Genomic DNA, 21003 nt, shown 5'->3' on the forward strand with positions numbered 1-21003 from the left:
AATGGTACATCACACGTGTGCGAACATAGTTACGTAAACTTTATATACACGCAAACTAAACACACACACGTCAAAGCTTGAAATAACAAAAACGCAATTATTTTTGCGCCAATTTAATATTATTCCGTCCACCTAGTTTTTATTGAAATTTAAAACAACAAAATCGCAATTATTTTTGCGCCGATCTGATATTATTTCAGTATAAATTTCATCGAACGCGAGCAACAACTTTGTTATCGCGTCGCGGTCAAAAAGAAACCGCATCAAGGAACATCGCGTCACCACGTCTTTTTTTTTAAATAATAATTTTTGATATTTTATTTTATAAAATTATAACTCGCGTTAGTTATTTAAGAAGCTCTTCGCGCAGTCTCCGCGGAAAAGTCGAGGAAAAAAAACGCAAGGTTTCGCGTTCTTGCTGTTCGACTCAATTTTCTTTGCGAGCGTTTGTTCCGCGCGGTTTGTTAAACCTTATCGAAGTGCCAATTTAACGGAGTTACCCGGTCGCGATCTCTATTGCAGCGCAGCAGTCCTACACACCCGCCCGATTCCGTACCTGAAAGTACACGATGACGATGCGAATCAAGGGCTGGCCCGCCGCCAACGGAGCTCCAAGAGAGTTTAACCTCTCTTGAACACTCCCCCACCTCTCGTACTCCGTCCTCCTTCCGTGGTTTTTTAATTTTTTCAGTTGTCGTTTTTTTTTTTCCCCCAAAACGCACTCGATATTGAAATACGCTCGAATCGCGCATAAATCTCTCGCAAAGTGAACCAACTATCGCAATTTCGTGAATAGTTAATGTTCGCGACGCACAGTTCGCGAGTTATTTTTCGCCACGAGTGGTGCGCGTTCTCGCGTGTTTGAAACCTTTTATATACAGCGGCAACATTAAAACCAAAAACAAAAAAAAAAAAAAAAACAAAGCGGACGGAGCTGAGCGCGCAGCGATAAAAAAACGAGCAAGTCGTTGCGCAGCGAATAAATGCACGGTAGGGCCCATCATCGAAAGTCGAAATTATTGGCTATCGAGCCCCTCCTTAGACAGAGTCATTCCTCTAATTGAATGCTTGGGATGCGAGGTTCCGATCGCACGCAGAAGAAATCGCGTATAAAGGTCGTTTCATAATAATACATTTATAGGGTCGCAGGTCTCGCGGAATTGACCAATCGCCATTCAGTCAAATCGATCAATCGATCAGCGTGATTGGTCAATTCCGCGATTGTGCTTCTTGCAACTAACGTATAAGAACGACCTTTACGATATCGGCCTTCGACCTTCCGAGCGTAAGCGGGTTGCCACAACGCAAGGCCATCTTGACGCACCGCGTAGCTCGTTCATTCCGCACGACGTGCCAGAACGAGAATAGAAAATAGAATAGAACTGGGAATTATATTGCAAAGTGACAATCAATAGTGGACGCGCGCGTCTACTTAGGTACAAAGTTATCGAACGTGAATAAACCAATGAAATAGTTTTGGGACGAACTCGCGCGTCCGCTCCGCCAAAACAAAATTTTGGCTTTCGCGAACGGAAAACGCACAAGCGAAAAATTAAACTGTCAAAAAAGTAACCGAGACGTCGTCGCGAGTCGAACAATCGATTGCCGAACAAGACGACATTATGGCGATGGCCAATTACGACGACGACGACGACGACGACGACGACGGCGGCGGCGGCGGCGCGCCTCAATTATGGATGGTAACGGGAAATCGACTTTTACTCTCGCTTATACAAGCGGACGCGACGAGCGACGACAAGGGCGATTAAAACTTATATTCTCGATGCTCTCGATTCTTATTTCACGAGCGCATGGGTTTAAAGGTATCTCTGACTCGAAAAATTTCTGTCTCCGTCTATCTTCGATATCTCTCTGTTAACACACCGGCTATCATCCGAATATTCGATTATCCGCGTACTTCCTCCATCGCAAAAATCAGTTCGAAAGTGTGTTAATTAAATGCGAGCTGCAAAAAGTGGAGGATAATTCTGTTAAGCCAACGCGCGCGCGAGCGAGAGAGAGAGAGTGAGAGTGTATCAACGACACCGCACCGCTGACAGACATTGACTATCGATGCTCTCCCGGGCATGCCTACGTTACGTTTACGGGCCGTTGATTGCGCAAATGGAATTAAAGCCCATTTGCTGAGCCCATTTGCTGCCAATTACCGAGCGTTGTGACGCAAACGACCACCGGGGCGGCTTTGTAACGTCAAACCCCTGACGTGCGCGAACGAACCGCGAAACGGCGCGCCGTTTGTTTCGCGAAAAACAGCGTTAACGCTCTCGGGACGCGACGATCATCGTTTTCAATGTCAACGTCGCGATAAAAATTGTTAACGCAATTGAGATTATAAAATATAAAAAAAAAAAACAGTTGCGCAATAATTACATAGACGCAAAATTGCGTACCGATTTAAATAAACAGAAAAAAAAAAATCACGAAAGCGCTTTGAAGATCGAGACAGCGGCTCGCAAGACGTTCCTGAGCCGGAAAAAAAACTATTAACAAATCAATATGGCATTATCGATACCACGCAAGCCTCACCGGTTTCGAACCTAATTGATCGAAACGCGTATCGATTATCCGACCGGTTGCCTTTATCTGTAATCACCGGTTGCAATATCGCATTGCAAAAAGCGCACCCGGAAGCGCTTCTTGATTTGCACTTTTTACAATCCTCTATAAAACGACACACGTATCACGTGTGTGCGTGTGTGTGTGTTATTTATCCACTGTCACGATTACGATGACAATTTCCACAGAGCTTGTCTATCCCCGCACGTGAATTTGCGTGCTGCGTGCGTGCGTGCGTGCGCGCGCGTCACTGTAATTCATTACGACGGACGCGGCGTTTCCGCTTATTGTCCGTCCGGTTCTCCCGTTCGCAATAACGTCGTGCGCGAGGTTTTTGTTTTTACACTTCTTTTTCGGTCGGGAAATTACATTTTTTTACTACGCTTTGATACGCTATGTCCCTATTATAAACGCGCTCGCAAGCGCGTTTGCGAATACGAGCGCGTGTCTGCGGAAAGAAAAAAAAAATTAAATTCCATTTGACGAACCATTTGTGCGCACCCGACGACGACACGAAAGTCGTCGCAAAGATACATCTGCGAAAGACGAATCAAATAATTCAAACGTCTGTGCGCTGTTGTCTAAGTTCGTGGAAATCTTCGAAAAACGTAACGTCACGTCGCGATTAATAAGCGAAACGGTTCGTGAAAACGTCAACAGGGGTCATCCAGACGTCAGTGTGTGTGTGTGTGTGTGTACGAAAATGTAGTTTTGTCGAAACAATAATAATTATCTTTACGAAGAAGATCCGGTCTGAATCGAACCAAAATCGTTCGATTATCTAACGATAAAAACTACATTTTCGCACACTGACATTCTGCACATTGACGCATCGACGACCCCTTACCTATTGATTACGTCACGCCGTCGGACGATTTGGAAAAAAAAAAAAAAAAAAAAAAAACCGACGCGAAATAATCGAATAAAAATCGAAGAGCGAGCGCGTCGATATGCGCGTGCGTGTGTCGTACCAGGAAAATAATTGCGCGCTAATTTAGGTCCCGCGTGCAACCGGGGAGAGAGAGTAGGTAGGTATAGAAAGAGCCGGAGAGAGCGTGGTCGTCGTTTAATGGAATTAGCAAGGCACTTGGAGATGTGTGTGCGGGGATCGCCCAAATAGAATCTCCCCGAGACGCTACGCTGGTGTTCCGATCTGTTTTGTCTCCGTATCCGCCACATTGCTCCCGGTAATCAATCTTGTCCGTTTGTGTCGCTTCCCTCTCTCTCTCTCTCTCTCTCTCTCTCTCTCTCTCTCTCTCTCTCTATCTTTCTCTCTTTTAATTGTACGTTCTCTCGCTTTTACATATCTCTCTTCCCTCTTTGCTACTTTTAATTGGTATTGTCCGTTGCGGAACGCATATCGGGGCGTCTATCCGGGATACCAAAAAGCTTCGCGCGGGTAATGGATATTGCGTTTTAAACGACGCGTATGTATTGGATAGACCCCGTCGCGCCTGAAAAGCCGTCGCGCGCTTTTCATTTTCAAGTGTGTGCGTGCGTAGCGAACTTTTTTATCGAATAAATTAAAAGTTTTACGTGTCGACACTTTTCTCCCCGCAAACCCGCGCGGCAATAAATTCTCAGTCGCTTTGAACGCCGGGGTGGGGGGAGGGGGGAGGAGAAGTTTGATATCTAACGTGTTTTATTGTATTCTCACAAATTTCCCTCGTACTTTAATCGTAATGCGTTTTTATTTAGCAACGCGCGACTATTGCGCGTTGCTAAATTCGTGTTGCAAAAACAATAAATTGTTCCGTAAAAAATTATTTCAAAAAACGATCTCGTCAATCGCCGACGGGATAAATTGGCGTTTTCGCGTTGACACGCGAAACCAGAGGTTTTCCCGACTCGGCGAGGTAAGACCTCGCGGTCGACGATACATCGTCGTTAATCGATGACACACACACACACACACACACACGTACCACGAGGAAGTGATAAACGCGGCGAAATCTAGAACGGCTCTTTTCAATCGGCGTTTTGCTCCGTACGATCCTTCTATCTAGGTCAGCCGTGTGACCTGAGACTTGTATAAGTAGCAGCACATTAAAAGGCATTAGGTACATAGAATATGTATGCTACACGTGTCGTTGGACTTTATTTTAACTGTCGACGCGAATGTTATTCGCTTCGTTGAAAAAGGCGCAATTAGCTTCGCGAACAATACAATTTTAATTTAATAAAGAGCGTGAAAATTTCAAGCGCAACTTAACATTTTTTTAAAATCACGGTTTTGCTTCGATCGCCGTTTTTTTTTGACGAATTCCCTCCGAAATTGCAATTTCACAAAGGTGACGATATAAAGAGACGAGGAACAAAAAATCAAGATTCGATCGCGCGTATTTTTATCGGTAAAAAAAATTTTGTTTCTCGAATTCTCTCTGCTACTCTCTCTCTCTCGCGGCGGAGTAGATATCGGGATGAATATCCTGTGATTTTCGCGCTATGCAAAGAAGTGCAGGTAGCGCGGTAAAGCGCGCGCGTGAACGCAGCGGAATGCACGTCCGAGAGACGTAGTTGTGGCGCGCGCGATGCGCATTCGTGCACACACAACACACACACACACGCGCGCGCTTGTCTAGGAGCATGCGCGGCGGCTTCACTGAGAGACCACAGACGCAGCTCACAGACAAACACAACGCAAGCTCTCACATACTTCGGCCTGCGCGCGCGAGCGCATGCACGGCTTGTGCAGGTATGCGGCTAGCGCAAGGTCGCGTCGGGGTTGGGAATTCAGATCATGAAGGGTTCCCATCCCTTCATGCCGTACCAGAATTCTGACACTACTCAAGGCCTGGAGGGAGAGCCTTCCAGGTCGGCGAAGTGGGAGAGATGCACTGGGAGAAAGGGAGGCAAGCGAAAGAGGGGACATATCGCGTCGCGTCGTCCCGTTTCGAGTTTATCCTTTGGGAATACATATAGAGGGTGATTCCGGGGAAAATGTATCGACCGCATAGCGAGGAATATTCTTCTACTCGAACCGCCACTTCTCGGAAGGTATAACGTAGCATTTTTACTGAGAGAAAGTACGCAAACAATGACACAGCGCGCACAAATAATTGTGTGTGTGTGTGTACTTGAAAAACAATAACAAATTCATTTGCAAATAAATATGTGCGTTCAAAAAAAAAATAACTTCTCGGAATGCGATGTAACGCACGTGTATTGTGTTTTTTTTTTCAAATTAATTAAGAGAGCGTGGAGAGATACGTTTATAAATTGATAAAAGAAATTTGTTAAAGAGAGGAAACAAACTTTCATGCAATTGCTTTGTGGAATGACGGCGTTTTCAGCCCGACCACCCGTTATACACGCCCGACTGATGTGTTGTTCGCGTAATATTATAGTCCGGTGAGCAGTAATCTGGGTTACGCCCTCCCCTCGATTCATAAAAACCGCGCGCTCGAGTAGGTAGGAGAAGAGAGCCGTGATTTCTTCCTGTTTCTCTTTTTCTGCTTCACAACGTTGCTTCTTTCTTTCACTCCTCTTTCTCTCTCTCTCTAACCAACGCTAGTTCTATCACCCTTCTCTTCTTTTCCTTCATTTTCACCTTCGTCTCGATTACTCTCTTCTCTCTTCAACTTGTTCCTCATCTTGAGGGTACGATCGATTATTTTCGAACGCATTGGATAATCTCTAGTGCCGCCGAAAGGCGACTGTGAGCAAAAGCGAAATGTGCAATTTCGAACTCGCAGTTAATTAATAACAGAAAAAAAACCGCGCGCGTTTCTTATTTCGACTAAAAAAAAAACAAAACAAAAAAAAAAAAAAAAACATTCAAGTATCGCCCATTTCCGACATTCGCTTAATCCACATAAATTTTTTTTCACTCGCACTTGCTATTGTGTGTAAATACGTGTGAGGTAATGCTTTCTCGCGTAAGACGTTTGCAACGTGCGTATCTCCGCGCGGGTTTGCGCACGGCGTGCTAATAAATTTCGCCGGGAGAGGAGAGGAACTGCAGGAAAGAACGGTTCTGGAAAAGAGAAGAACCGCCGTGGAAGGAAGAGAGAAACAAAAAGAAAGAGAGAGAGAGAGAGAGAAAGGAAATACCATCGCACGCGGGGAGAGAGAGAGAGAGAGGGGGAGACGCGGAGAGAGGCGGCATCGTTTACGTACATATGTTCGATCGGTTCATTAACGTCCGCCGTGATTCCAGGGCACATATAAGTACATACGTGACTTTCGTGGCACGTCTCTCCGCGATCCAAGAGTTTCCCTCGGGAACTCTCCGCCGGAATTTTAAACGACGTTAAAAGAAGTGACCGCTTAATTAATTGCAAACAGATTGCGCATCAAGCAAGTGGTTTTATTACGTAATCAATGCGAGAACACACAAGAGAATCCCCGACATTTATATCTCGGGTATAATCTCGCTCGTGAGAAACCTCGAAGAGAATCCTGCGCGCTCCTTTTTATGCTTTTTTATTATTATTATTACTATTATTATTATTCTTATTTTTAACCTCGTCGTGAAAAGGGGATTCGGCAGATCGAGGGGAAACTCGCGGATTTTTCGGATGTGAGTGACATGTGTCAGGTGGTACATACGCACATCGCCCTCTGGTACCCTCGGGAACGGGACCAGAAGTTGGGCCACTTTTTTTTTTTTTTTTCCGCTGGTTTTATACATCACACACACACACACACACACATACACGCGGCAGAGACAACACACGGGGTGTCGCCCCGGTTTTGTCGGGTCATTGTAATCGTTCTAATACCGATCGAATGGTGGTTTTTCTTTCGTTGGCGCCTCATCACGCACACCAAGACGACGGAGAATAGATAGGATTCCGGGCGTAACAATGTCGCGTAATTGGCCAAGTCGAGACGGGGAATGCTGAGAACTCATCTCTTCCCATCGTTTCGTCTTCTTCTTTTCGCGATTGTGACGATACGACAGCGCCGCCGTGTCTATCACGGCGCCGCGTTTTTTTTACGTAACATTTCTCAGGTGTGTGAGATTTTTATTATTCCTAATCGCGATCTAAAGGAACTCGTCAAAAATTATGTATTTGGATCGCAAGTCTCGTACGCAGACGGAATAAGATTCTGACACTACGTGGATTGATTTATCGCTAATTTGACAATTCTAAACCTAGTTTTTATTTTGTTTTTTTGTTTTTTTGTTTTTAAACCGAGTGTTAAGGTCGATGCGAACTAACGCACCGGATCTGCGTGTGAATATATATATATATATGTTGTTTTTATTTTAAACGTGCAAATTAATATACACGGAGATTCGAATTAAATATATAATTCGAAAATTCATACGGGACACGCCTGGTTTGCATTTCATGTGTGTAAAATGCCCAATTTACTCCGCTATGAAATTTAAAAATTCCATTGTGAAAAAAAAAACACCTTGACCAAGAGTCGAGCCCGCATTCCGTATTAGATTTTGTTTATTTATTGTATATTTTGTTACGTATGTGTTAAATGTAAAATAAAAAGATTAAAAGACACGCGCGCGCGCGCGCGCACGCAAAGAAATGATTAAATCGTGATTAATGTGATTAATATATGAGGGAAATAATAATAATAATAAATAGTCTTACGTATATATCCTGAATGTATCTCTGACCGTTAATGTGACATTTCTCTCTTCCTCTCTACACACAATTGCCAACATCGAGAGACCCTCGTGTAGACCCCTCGTTGACGACAAATAAATGTAAGTAGCCCAGGGGTTGGTCTCCCTCGCGGGGTAACGACATTGATAAGACGATTTGTAAAAAAAGGAAGCGTTTCTCTTTACAATGGCTTGTTAGACGCTCTATGCTTTCTTCCTTCCGTTCGAGAAGTTTGGTCTTCGCGCTTCGAAACGTAGGCGTTTCGAACGCGAGGTTTTTACAATAGTAAAATGAACCATGTAACACGGATATATAAAATAGACACGGCCACGTTTATAATAATAACCGATTTTTATTTTGCAAAATCTATTGTTGCTCCAATTCACACAGCAGTCTCTCACGGCAGATTTCTTGAATTCGCAAAACGTCGCCGTGTGTCTATTTTATATCCGTAGTTTCTTGATGGCATCGACCTCTTCTTTGTGTCGCTGTCCACAAATATTCCGATAATCAAATTATTTCATTCGAGAAAAAGAGCTCGCGCTCCGGTCGGACTTAATTTTGAATCGTTTGTAAAATTTACGTTCTTTTTATTATCTTTTGCGACATTGACAGTTTCGATTCTCGCGCTAAGAAAAGCACAACTTCAAAAGATTTATTGACATTTGAAAAAGAAACGCGCGATATTTGCAATTGTACGGTCATCATATTGTATTTATCGGACTATTTTTTTTTCTAAAATCGTAGCGAGAGACGAGAAAATCTGGGGTCCAAAAATTTCGACTATTTCGTCGATACGCTCAAAAAGGTTCAGCATTTTTTTTATTCTTACCAAGATCAACAGAGTTTTTCAAGTTGTCCGAAGATAACGAACCAGTTGCGACTCGAAAGAGGGTTTTTACCTTCATGAAATTTCTTTTCTTCTCCAGTAAATCAGTATAACCTTTCAAGGACGCACTCTAACAAGGAAAATTTTATCAAAGGCACGTGGTAACTTCGATAACAAACAGTCGCCGAACGATCCGACCCCGCGGCGCGTCCGAGAAGTCGTCGATTCGTCGCAGATTACGATATCATTGTCGTTCGAATATTTTCGTCGTGCGACACGTTAATGAAAAATTCGTTCGTGTTTCTCGACCGAATGAATATTTATAACCGCGAGCATCGCACGCGGACGAACATATATTTGCGAGATGTGTCCACCGCGATGGAAATATGGTTCATAATGTCAGGCGCGTGTGAGCGCGCGTTTCGGCCGACTATAAATATAAATCGTCGGTGTGTGCGAGATTTTCTGTAAATTTACACGAGAGTTCGTCGCACGCGTGCGCGTGCCTCTACTACTTTTCGCAAAAATGCAGGATGATAAAACGCGTTGAAAAAAAAATCACCGGAGCAAAAACTTAATCATCATCGGCAATGCGGAAGACAACGCGCGCGCACGCGCGCGATACAACTCGTTTCCTCAAATAATTGTCGGCTGCGTTGACGGCTCTATCTAAGTGGCGAGAAAAAAAATAAATTCACACTTTCACCGGGACCACCATGGCTTTTTTTTACACGAGAGTGATGTAAATCTCTCGCCACAACAGAGCGAGAGATTATTGGAATTATTCGCACGCTTCGAACCATCGAGGCGTTCTCGCTCGCACAGTCAATGTTAAGTCGATAGGCGTCGCTCGCACGTCGAACGGACTTGCGGCGGTGTCCTGGGGTCGAAGGTCGCGACCACTTCAGGTAAACCTAATGTACACACAAGTACGATAACTCGCGGAACCTGTTACACACGAGAGAGAGTGTGTCAGTGTCAAGTTCGTCGAAAAGCCAAGCTCGCCAGATCGGTTCGATGTGTTAATGAATATTATAATTACAATATAATTTTCAATTGGCAGTCAAACAAGTTACTTTTTCTCGAATAGAGACGCTTTTTTCCTCGAAACGAACGGTTTCTGACAATTTGTCTGTCGACGTGCATACATACGTACGACGTAGTACCTACCTGCTTATAAATTTCTACAACTCGGAAACAACTCGTGGCGTTTGAAACTACCGCAACGGTGTTTATGAAAGGCGCCTCGGAAAGGTCATAACGCGAGTTCGAAGTTATTCGCGCGCGGCGAAATATATATACTTGCTCGCAATCGCATCGGAGCCTCGTCAAGCGTGTAGATGATACGTGCATGCGTTTACGTAATTGTGATTACGTGTCCTTGTCTTAAATGCGATTCCGTGCAGGCGTATTCATCGTCCCGGCTCTCGGCCGAAGAGACTCGTCCGATCGCGCGCGCGTGTGTGTGTGTATGTGTGCGTGTGTGTGTGTGTGTGCGTGCGCGCGCTTGCGTGTTCGTACGCACATGCATACGTGAAACGTATTACCGCATCGTTTGACGTGCGCTATTAGTTACAGAATTTTCTACGGTCGTCCGTGCCGACCGTACCGCATAATGGCGTATGCAAACTGGGTGGATAAAAAAACCGGTTCCAACGGCGCGCACGAAAGTCGTGGACGGCACGAGAAAAATATCGACATTTCGAGATTCCGCTTATGCTGATGCGCTCCTCTCTCTCTCTGTTTTTTTTTTTTTTTTTTTTAATACTGCCGCGTATTTCTCGGTTTTGTTTTTCGTTTCCCTCCTCCCCACGAGGTGCTTCTCCCACCGTCGGATAACCCACCGACGCGATGCGCCACATAATGTTACAACGACAAAACGCGTTATTTTCTCGTTATATACGGTCGAATGTCGCTGACGTTTTTTGTTTGTTTGTTTGTTTTTTTTTTTTTACGAGAGATTTTCCCGCGGGTATATCTCCGCATTCCGTATAGATACGACCGCGCGTCAGCTTCCCTGTGACAGATTCGTTAACTTGTGAATAACAACACGAACTAATTCTCGTATATACTTTGGGGATTCGACTGTGTTTAGACTGTAACTTAATCAAAGCAAGTTGCAACGAACGAATTTTTCGTTTCAGTCGTTTACTTTTACAACAATTCGTGTTTTCGAACCATTTTCACAGTGTTTGGAACGTTTTTCGTTCACGCGTCGTGCGTGTCGCCGCACACGTTCAAGTTCGAATTAACGACGTACCGAATAATTTAGCGCGATGTCCCGTTGCGAAGAGAATTTTTGGTTTCGAATGTCGCTTACCTGTCCGTTTGATTTATTCATCGGCCGTCAGATGTACACAAGGCACCTTATCCGCGGCGAGAATGAGCAGCGGACTTCAAGAGAAGACGTACGTTATTATTCACTGGCGACCGGCCAAGACAATCGGTCTATGCCCGGCTCGAGCGCTAATATGCGCGCGAGCTTATACACACTCACAATGTTACACACGAGGCCGCACGTGCAACGTGTTTGCTCGCTGCACGCGTTGTGTCCCGTTGCAACGAAAGATTTTCGTTAAATTAATGCAACGTCTCACTCGTTATCCGCTCGCCTAACTAACCCCCGAGCTCGTAAATATAACACAAAGCGGTTGTTTATGGGGTCTTAATTCGGATTAGAGAGAGAGAAACGTGTTTATTTCCGCATCGCTCGAGTTGCATTACTCATTCACGCACGCGCGAATATTTTGGCAAAATAATTCGTCGGAGTAGGAGAAGTTTCTTGTATTTCGTTGCGGTGTCTCAAATCGACCTTCTTGAATGCGCCAATTTTCCGCACGAAATCATACAAATGACATTAATTGTTTTTATCTCTTGAGGTAACGAACGTCGACTGACATACCTGAACGTATCTGTACGGCCGAGCGTCGACTACAGTCGACAATTGCCGATAGCATTCGATTGTTTACGTTCTTTAGTCCGAACAGTTCGTTGAAAATAATATTTGTATCAATTCTTGCGTCTGTCAATTTCTCAAATTAATTTACGTTTGCTTGCGGCTATTCAAGTGACGTTACGCGGCGGACGAGCGCCGTACCAAAGAGATTAACTAACAACAACTGTATTAAAAAAAAGAAAAAAAAAAAAAAAACAAATTAAGTAATTTACTCGAAAAGAAATTTGTCACAAAGAAGGTGCTTTTTAAATGGCGAGACAGCAGCTTACGAAGCTGTTCTAAGCAACAACAACGATATATCATACAACAAATGTGTGTATATCAAAGACAATGGATATTCCAATGGAATTTTGTTTCGAAAGTGTGTGCGTCTGCTTGCGTAATTAATCAGCCTGTAACTAGTATGCTCGTCGAACGCGGAATAAATACAGCTACTGTAACATTTGAACCAACTGTAACACAAAGTGGTACAAAAGATAATTTTACTCTCTCTCACATGACATGAATATACTCATCCGTTATTTTCAGAAGTGATCATCTTCGAACGCTTCAAACACCGTTAAAGGGTTGAGACGCTCGCTTAGTAAAATCGAAACGAATGAGGCCAAGTGCAAGCATAAGCAAGTTCTAATATATTCCATAAATTAAGAAACATTATGCGGAATAAAATAAATTCTTATTATTTTGTTCTCACGCAGACACACACACACGCACACACACACACGTTTGACGCAAGAAATGATTAATATTCGTAATTGTTATTCAATCGTTTTTTTATGAGGTAACTGTGTAAATTATACGCGCTATTCAGCGGCGCAATGTAAATTGCGTTATTGCCAGATATTCGTATGGCATCGATGATCCGAAAGACAAGCGCTTACAAACAACATGGAAATTCAAGGGGAATATACACCAGCAGGTTCTACAATATATATATATATATATATACATATATATATATATATATTCCACGCTGATCGTGTTTCCATTCACGTCTCGCGTGTCGCTTTCATTAATTTTAATGGCGAATCCGGAGCTCCCCTCTTTCTACCTTTTTCGTCGATAATCCTCCCGTAGGTATAGTCCCCGTTCGTGCTTATATACCGGCGCGGTGCGCTGACGTCGAGCTTTTGCCATTCTCTCGAAAGCCCTTCGGAAATATTCATATTCATACAACCGTGCGGCACAATTAAATACACGGCGTTTAACGCGCGCTCATGTTCCCTCACACAAACTTGCTCGCTCCGCTTTTATACGAGATGTGATTCATCTTATTGAGATATACGGGACGTGTGAAAAATATTGCGCATTACGCGCGAGTGCAGTACATTATATTGGACCATATTCGACCATACAGGCGACCCGCCACACATCTCTCTCTCTCTCTTTCTCTTTCGAAGGAAGTTTATTTATCGGTGCGAGATAATCGCGGCGCGCGACTTGATTAAAAAACTATAGACGGGAGCGGCGCGAAGGCAGGAGAGCGCGGATGTCCTTATTTCCACAGCAGGAAATCGTTCGGTCCGATGCGATGAATGAGCTGGTGGAGGAAGAGAGAGAGAAAGAGAGAGAGAGGTTTTATCTTATCCGCCGGCCGACTACCGGCTCCTTTATTGCCCGACTTTCTCGGCTCGTCGGTTAACTACAATATGGTGACCGGTCTCTCTCTTTCTCTCTCTCTCTCTCCCTTCGGTCTCTCGAAAACGAGTCGCGCGCGCACAGGATTTCTTCGCGCCTGGATTTGCGCGCCCGAGGTAACGAGCGTAAACGAAAGCAAATACAGAATCTTTTTTAAAGAACGACGCAACGGCGCTAAATCGGCCTAGGTCGGGGGATTATTGAAAATCGCCATTTGCATTTCGCCGACGACCCGCGCGTATAACGACTGATTTCGACGACAACGTCTTCAATTGTGCACGAGCGTAATTAAAGCTTCGCCACTTTCGAGTTAGCGATTAATTTCGCGATTGACAAAAGAAATGCGAAAACTCCAAAAAGATACATAAAATAAAAATATAAAATTGAAAGGTGTTGAAATATTGATATCGTTAAAAAAAATATATATTGAAAAATTCAGAGATCACTCCGCAACTGAAACTCCGCGCGCGCGCGTAAAAGAACGCGTACATAGGGGCGGAGCGGCGATATACATTTTCTTTGAAAAAGGTTAACGGCATTCGTTCGTCTCGCAATGTCGTAATTGATTCGACGCTCGTCGATCGCGCGAATCAACTTTCACTCGCGCGCGAATACATTTCGAGCGCGACGCACCGCGCCGTCGTCGTCGTCGTCGTCGTCGTCGTCGAACGCGGCGCGCGAACGAATGAGTTTACCACACGCGCTCAAAAGAGACGACAATAATATACACAAGCGCGGTGTCGGATAACGCCGCAGCCGCGCTTGTAAAATCCCTCCGCCGACTCGTTATCGGATGCCACTAAATAACAATAACGTCGATGAATCGTCACGCCCACGTGTAACTCTCTCGCGACCTTATCTCGTTCAAGCAAACCGTTCGCCTTGAGCGAAACCGCGTCGCCGCCTTCGCTTACGTTTGACAGGATTGCGTGTAGAGAAACATTATTATTACTTATCTCTCTCCTTCTCTCTTTCTCTCCTCTCTCTCTCTCTCTCTCTCTCTCTCTCTCTCTCTCTCTCGTGGAAACAATTCTCTCTTCTTTTCGCGTGTATCCTTTCGCGTATCGTTTTCAGCGAAATACCAGCGTCCATAAACGTGCGAAGCGACCGCCGCAGTCGCCGTTTTTACTGGCTAAGCGCGTTTCATCGATGCGGACAGAAGATACTTGGTCGTCGACGACTGATAATTCAAGTGCGCAACAATGTGCGCGAACAAAATTTTCAATTACGCACACGTTCGCGCGCGCATTTTCTACACGCGCTTTTTATATAATTCAATATTCCGGGATTTGATATCGAACTCTCTCCGTGTTCGCAATTTTCACACGCACGCCGAGAAAGAGAAATCACGTTGTCATCGCAAATTGAGCAATTAATTCGGGATAAATATTTAAGTATAGAAAATATGTCAGAATTTATATATTAATTTAATTTTTAATTATCTTGCTCGAATTGTTCGCGCGCGTTCGAATTTCTCTTCCACGCACGGTCGAATAATCACATTTTTGCGCGAAACGCAAAGATAATGTTTTTCGATCTCATTCGGAATAAAATTAAAAAACACATATCTCGCCGGGATAGCTGCTGATATCCTGCGGATTCTCCATCTCACGGTCGGCCATAGCGCGAAATGGAGCTTTCGCTCGAGAGAGATCCGAGTAAATTTACCACTTTTTTCTGCTTTCCGAATGTGAATTTATTTATTACACACATACACACACACACACACACATAGACACACAGACGTAACCGCGAATATATTGTAATTTGAGCACCAGCCGCATAATATATTCCGCTCGATACACCGGCGAAAAAACCTAGCAGGTAGGCGTGTGATATCGATGATGTTGCGCGCGTAACACGCCTGCGCGGTCGCTTTTGTTCGCGTAATTAATTACCGCGCGATATTATTTACAAAGGGAAGACGTTAAAGAGATCTCGAAATAAACCTGTGTTGTGTGTGACCTCGATGTGCGGTTCCCGCACACCGCGGATGTAAATGTGTGTGTTCCCGCGGCCCCGTGCGCGATCGGTTGATTTGTTCCTCTCGTTTTTTGGCCAGGCGCCAGATTCTCCCCCCCCTCCCGCCCCCCTTCCGTGTTTCGAACCTTACCGCAGCACCATTGCACATTGTTGCATCGCATTGCATCTTGATGTCCGCGACAACACGCCGGATGGACGATACGCTCTTTTCGCTCTCGCGCGCGATAACAAGGCGCGCGTTTCCGCATCGCCGAGAAAACACGCGCCATGTGTTTTCGTATTTTGAAATCCATCTCTTTTCGTCTGTGTGTGTGTGTGTACGGGTTTGTTGTAAAAGAACTGTTCGCGAGTTCTTCGCGCCGCTTCTTTTTATTCATAGACACGTTTTTTTATTATCGTGTACCACGGACGTCTTTATATACTCGCGATACGATTCACATTTTTGTCAAACGCGACATATTGTTGTTTTTGTAAAAACGTGAAATATATATATCCGTTTTTCACATATCCGCGCAATTTTATATTTGAGAGAAAAAAGAGGTGTAGGAAAAAAATGTGAAAATCGCGTCACACTGTCTTAAGCGACTTAATAATTAGCGTCGATTCGATTACACACGCGCGACGCTGTGAAGCCCCCCTGTGCGGGGGGGCAGCTCCGAAAAATAGAGGGGGGACCAAGTATCGCGTGACTCCGGGGAATCCCTCGATCCGAGAACCAATAAAAGGGGAGATCATATTTAAGACTAACCGGATTCATTAGAATAAGGAACGAGGGGATCGCACGATCTACGGTACAGTTTGTGCACGGCGCAAAGGGGGTAAAGGGGGGAGGGGGGTTTTCTTCCTTGCGTTGCCGGCGCGTGTTTTCTACGTCTTCTTCTCTTTTGCGCGATTATTATGTCGGACGTAAGTCGTTAACGGCGAAGAAATGTTAAGTAACAAAATGTTAAGTAATAAAATGTTAAGTAACAATATAAAGTTGAGATTACGTAAAACAAATTGAGACTACGAGTTTATGTAAAACGCCTTTGATTTTATTTCTCCCGACAAGATAAAAAATCCTCGGAGTTTTCTCGGTAAAATCTCAGTTTATTTATAAAAAGAGTTATCTCGCGGAGGTAACGCTCTCGGGATAAATCGATTGCCGACTGACTGGCTGATGTATTTTTTGTTTCATAAATTTTCATATTTTCAGTCGGCCACGACACGTTGCTTATCAAATGTAAAGGAGACTCTCTCTCTCTCTCTCTTTATCTCTTTATCTTTGATTCAATCGCAATCGGTCTCGCCGCGGCAGATGATATTTCCGCGGATGAGGTTTAATTAAAAATCGGCCGACCTACGACGTATCATACGAGCGACCCGAATCAAGGGAGCCACCCCTCGTTCCTCCAATCAGCGGCGCGCGCCAAGTTTCGCCGCGGCGTTTCGCATACCAGCCTGATATTCTGCTCCTCTGATCCTTCGCGAAGGTTTCTATTGTCCTTGGCAAGCTTCGCCAAGCACGCGCGCGCGTTCCCCGTCCAACGCGCTTTATCCTGCTTTAACCCTGTCTTAATCCTTTCCCCCTTCCCTGTTCCGGAACGCGGACTTCTCGTGACGAGGAACCATTTCTCCTCTCCATCGCCCATCTCTCCTCTTTTTCCCGCGGAAAGAGAAACGGAAATCCTCTCTCGTGGTATCCTGATAAATATTAGCACGCGCGAGAAGCGAGTTTCGGAAACTACTATTTCGGAAGACCAGTCTCGGGCTCTTGTGTGTGGGTCGATTGCGAACACAAGCGAGTGTGCGTGGAGTTCGGTAAAGTGGGGGACGAGAAGCACCTGTTATCCTGCGCCAGGACGAGTCGAGACGCGCGGGGCTTCCACCAGATCGATATTGCTCAGCCGCATGTAAAACTTCTTAATATTCCCGGAGCCCGCGATACGAATCACATCTCCGCAGCGACATGCAAATCCGCTCTAATCGGTTTTCTTTGAATTCTCTTGAACTGAGAGAGAGAGAAAGAGTGACTTCTCGATACTACTCCGCGGCCATCTTGGACGATGACGTCAAAAGAGAATAATTACAATCGCTACTTGCGAGAGAAGATAAAAGAACATTCCGCGCTCGCGGACTTGCTCTTCGATCGATAAAGCGCGTTCGTGAAATGTATTCCGGTCTTCTTTCAAGTTCAACAACCGTATCGGCAACACAGAATTCGAATCGAAGCGTTCGCAACACGCCGCAATAAATATATTGCGTTGTACATTTACGAGCGAATTGTTGTTTTGCAATTTTTATGAGTTTCACGCGCGCGCGCGCACGCGCGCTCCATATCTGGTCTCTGGTTTATAGCTGAAAACCGACGGCGCGCACATTTCTCCGATCGGGGAAATAATTTTGCAAGCATCGCTGCAGTTGTGTAAATAAGAAAAAGCGGATGTATATATATGTACACACACACACACACACACATAATATCTCTCCGTATCACTTCTACGCTCTCTTTTACTCGCAAGTTACGATTTAGGGTATAATATCAGTTCTCTCCGACGACTGAATCGGTCGTTTCGTTTCGAAGCGTCGGCGGCGGACGATGCACGCGAGTGCCGTAAATTACGACGACGGGGACTCGGAGAGGATGCGAATTGTGGGCGTCCGGCGCGGGAACAGAGGGAAGGGTCCGTGAAAGGGCCCGCGTGTGTGGTTGGAGTGGGACGACGTGTGGGACGGTACCTGCGAAGGTGGATACGGGGGCTAACAGTTAGCGCCAGACGGTCAAAAACTCGCCGGACCGGCTGCCACCGCGGGCAGTCTTCTTCTTTTTTTCTGCCTGTCGCTCGTTTCTTTTGCGCGCGGCTTATACCAGCCCGGAGAGACGCGGCCGCGCGCTCATTCATTTCGGCTTTACTTTCGTGAGGTAACGCGCGCCCTCGGGAAAAGGGGCGATTTAAAAATGATCGCGTCCCGGCTCTTCTTCCGTTCGGCGCTGCGCGGCCTTGTTTCGGGTCTCGAGATTTACATCGGGGGAGGGGGGCAGAGGAAGAAGAGGGAGGTCATTTCTGTCGCTATTATATAAACGAGTATATAATATTGTTATGATAATCTCGATGAGGAGAAAAAGTTTCCGTGCACTTCCTTTTGTCGACAATAACGACACACGCGGTGCAATGACGAATCGAACCGAAACAATCCGAAGTGATCGAGGTTTTCCCCCTTTCGTCTCTCGTGCCCCGCGGCGTTGTTTATCGATCATACGTTTCCTATAAATATCGATGGTGACATCGCGACCGAAAAGAGTTCTCTTTTGTGCTGATGGGAGCGACGTAGGGGAGAAAAAAGCGAGAAAGAGAGAGAAAGAGAGAGAAAGAGAGAAAAAAAAGAAAGAAGGAAGATGAGAACGGGAAGGAGTAGGTCGAAGTGACAGGAGGAAGAACTAGGCTTCCCTTTCTCCTCTCGTGATTCTCGTCGAATTTGCATGCGGGACTGCCTTGGACCGGTCGAGATATCGATTCGCAGGTGGCTGCCCAAAGGGATCGCTTACAATGCGATTTATTACGGGGGACCACCTGCTCGCAGAAATCTCAATCGCACTGTCTGGCGAAACGCCGCCATCTAGCCGCAATACAATGACGGATGCGCTCGACTTCCCACGAATCTTCATTAGCGTCGCGTTTCGCCGCGAGAATTATGAGAGTCGTAAGCGTGTCGGCAGCGTGTCGACGATCGAAAATAATAATCGCGACAACACGAGTGTGAGAGTCTTCGCGCGAAAATGTAAAAAAGATGAAAACAAATTTAATAATAAATTCTCGTAAAAATTCGGCAAAAAAAGATCGGAGTATAAATTCTCGACTTGTGCGATCGAGAGCAAGTGTAAATTCGTTCTCGCGCGCGAGAGTTCGACGCGGATGAGAACGCGCGAAAATTGTCGAGAAGGTCGACGAAGAGCTCGCGAGTCAACGCCAAGCCGAACGGTTGAACGCTGCCACATCAGCGTGGAACCGCCGAACGATATTGGCGAACGTCACAGGAGGCCGGCCAACTTCCTTTTTTTCATCGAACACAGAACAGACGAATCGATATCTACTCGCGCACCGATTCCGGCGTTTTCCTGTGCCGTGTAGCCCGACCGCGACCTCGCGGGGTCACTGACATCCCTCGTCGTCGGTTGATAAAATTGCGGAATGCCGCCGGAAATCTCCGCCCGGTAAAACCCGATTGTATACACGATTTCGCGGCCTTGAAACGCTTCCGGCTTCAACGCGCGATATTTTCGCGCGATACACGCGCCATTTCAGAGGACTCTCGGCTTAAAAGACGCGCGCCTTACGCGGCGCGATTATTCGGTCGGAATTAAACACCGACGGTCAAATTGCACGCAACGCAAATACGTTGCGCGCGTTACATCGACCAGATAAAATCTCGCAGCGGCGAAACTAAAAATCCTCGCAGAGCGGGATTCTATTCTTTTCAAAAGATTCTAACGCGCGCGCGATAATCGTCGCGAAATGAAATGCATCACACTGGCGCGGTATAAATAAACACACGTGTGCGCGCACTCTTGCGACTTGGTTTCAAGTCGCAAGTTCTTGGCGTCGTGTCGACGACGCGGTGATTCAATCAACGATTGAGTCGCGCGCGGTCTGATTTGTGTGCGCAACAAACAAACGACTTTGCGACCTCGAACAATTGCGACTTTCGCGACGGCGTCGGGACTTGCGCGTTGCATAAATTTTCCGCGATTTATTATTTTTTTTTTTTTTTTTCGAGTCGACTCGTATAATCGCGCGAGGCCTAGAGCGCGAGCTGGATGAATCGAACTTCGTGTGTGACCGTTCGTTGATTCGTTAGCTCGTTTGTATAGTACGAGCCCGTCCTCGAAATAGGTCGCGAATCGCGCACGTCGCGAATTTCTTTTTCGATGGGTATCGATCGTGGCCGCGGTATGTACGCTTTTTTAGTATGTCGTCGGGGAATTATTTTTCACGAGATTCGGAAGAGAGAGAGAAGGAGAGAGAGAGAGAGAGAGAGAGAGAGAGAGAGAGATCCGTGAAAAAAAACGGAATTGTTGTAACGGATATCCCGAGTGAGCGGAAGAAATTAAAATATTATCAGCTTCGTTCGAAGTTTGAGTTTTCGAATTAACATCCGAGATTCGTGGATTTTAAAATCTATGGGATCCGAAATTTATTTCCGGACAAAATCCGGAAATAAATACAATTTTTGCGCACCGCATCGGTGAGTTTTTTTTTTTTTGATTCTTCACGAAAGACCTGTCCTTCAATATTTTTTTGCGAATTGTTTAGATTCCTATTTTCAACCTTAAAATTTCGTTCTTGTGTTTTCTACATACCTCGCTTTTCTTTGCGCGTCAATTTTAATTATTCCAAAAGCTAATTCGGAAGAATGATATTTCTAACAACGCGAATGTGAAAATATAGGACACACACACACACAAT

At 45.3% G+C, this 21003-nt stretch overlaps 2 protein-coding genes across 3 annotated transcripts in view; one reads left to right on the plus strand and one right to left on the minus strand.

The window, feature by feature from the left end:
• LOC109856728 (polycomb group protein Pc) overlaps positions 1 to 21003 on the minus strand; it is a 115489-nt gene that overhangs the window by 40247 nt on the left and 54239 nt on the right. The window contains exon 1 of one of the 2 annotated variants that reach the window (XM_020432321.1): positions 11303 to 11377. The exons of the other annotated variant lie outside the window; for it this stretch is intronic. The gene's annotated coding sequence lies outside the window, so the exon portion shown is untranslated. Of the gene's footprint in view, positions 1 to 11302; positions 11378 to 21003 lie in introns of those variants that run through there. 2 annotated transcript variants of the gene reach the window in all.
• LOC109856730 (ras-related protein Rab-37) overlaps positions 11309 to 21003 on the plus strand; it is a 62673-nt gene continuing 52978 nt past the window's right edge. Inside the window, exon 1 of the mRNA XM_020432328.1 lies at positions 11309 to 11390. Coding sequence (XP_020287917.1) covers positions 11334 to 11390 — 57 coding nt within the window. The 5' untranslated portion in view covers positions 11309 to 11333. The remainder of the gene's footprint in view (positions 11391 to 21003) is intronic.

Source organism: Pseudomyrmex gracilis, unplaced genomic scaffold (assembly GCF_002006095.1).
Source record: "Pseudomyrmex gracilis isolate BER0280 unplaced genomic scaffold, ASM200609v1 scaffold_132, whole genome shotgun sequence".
Taxonomy (NCBI): domain Eukaryota; kingdom Metazoa; phylum Arthropoda; class Insecta; order Hymenoptera; family Formicidae; genus Pseudomyrmex; species Pseudomyrmex gracilis.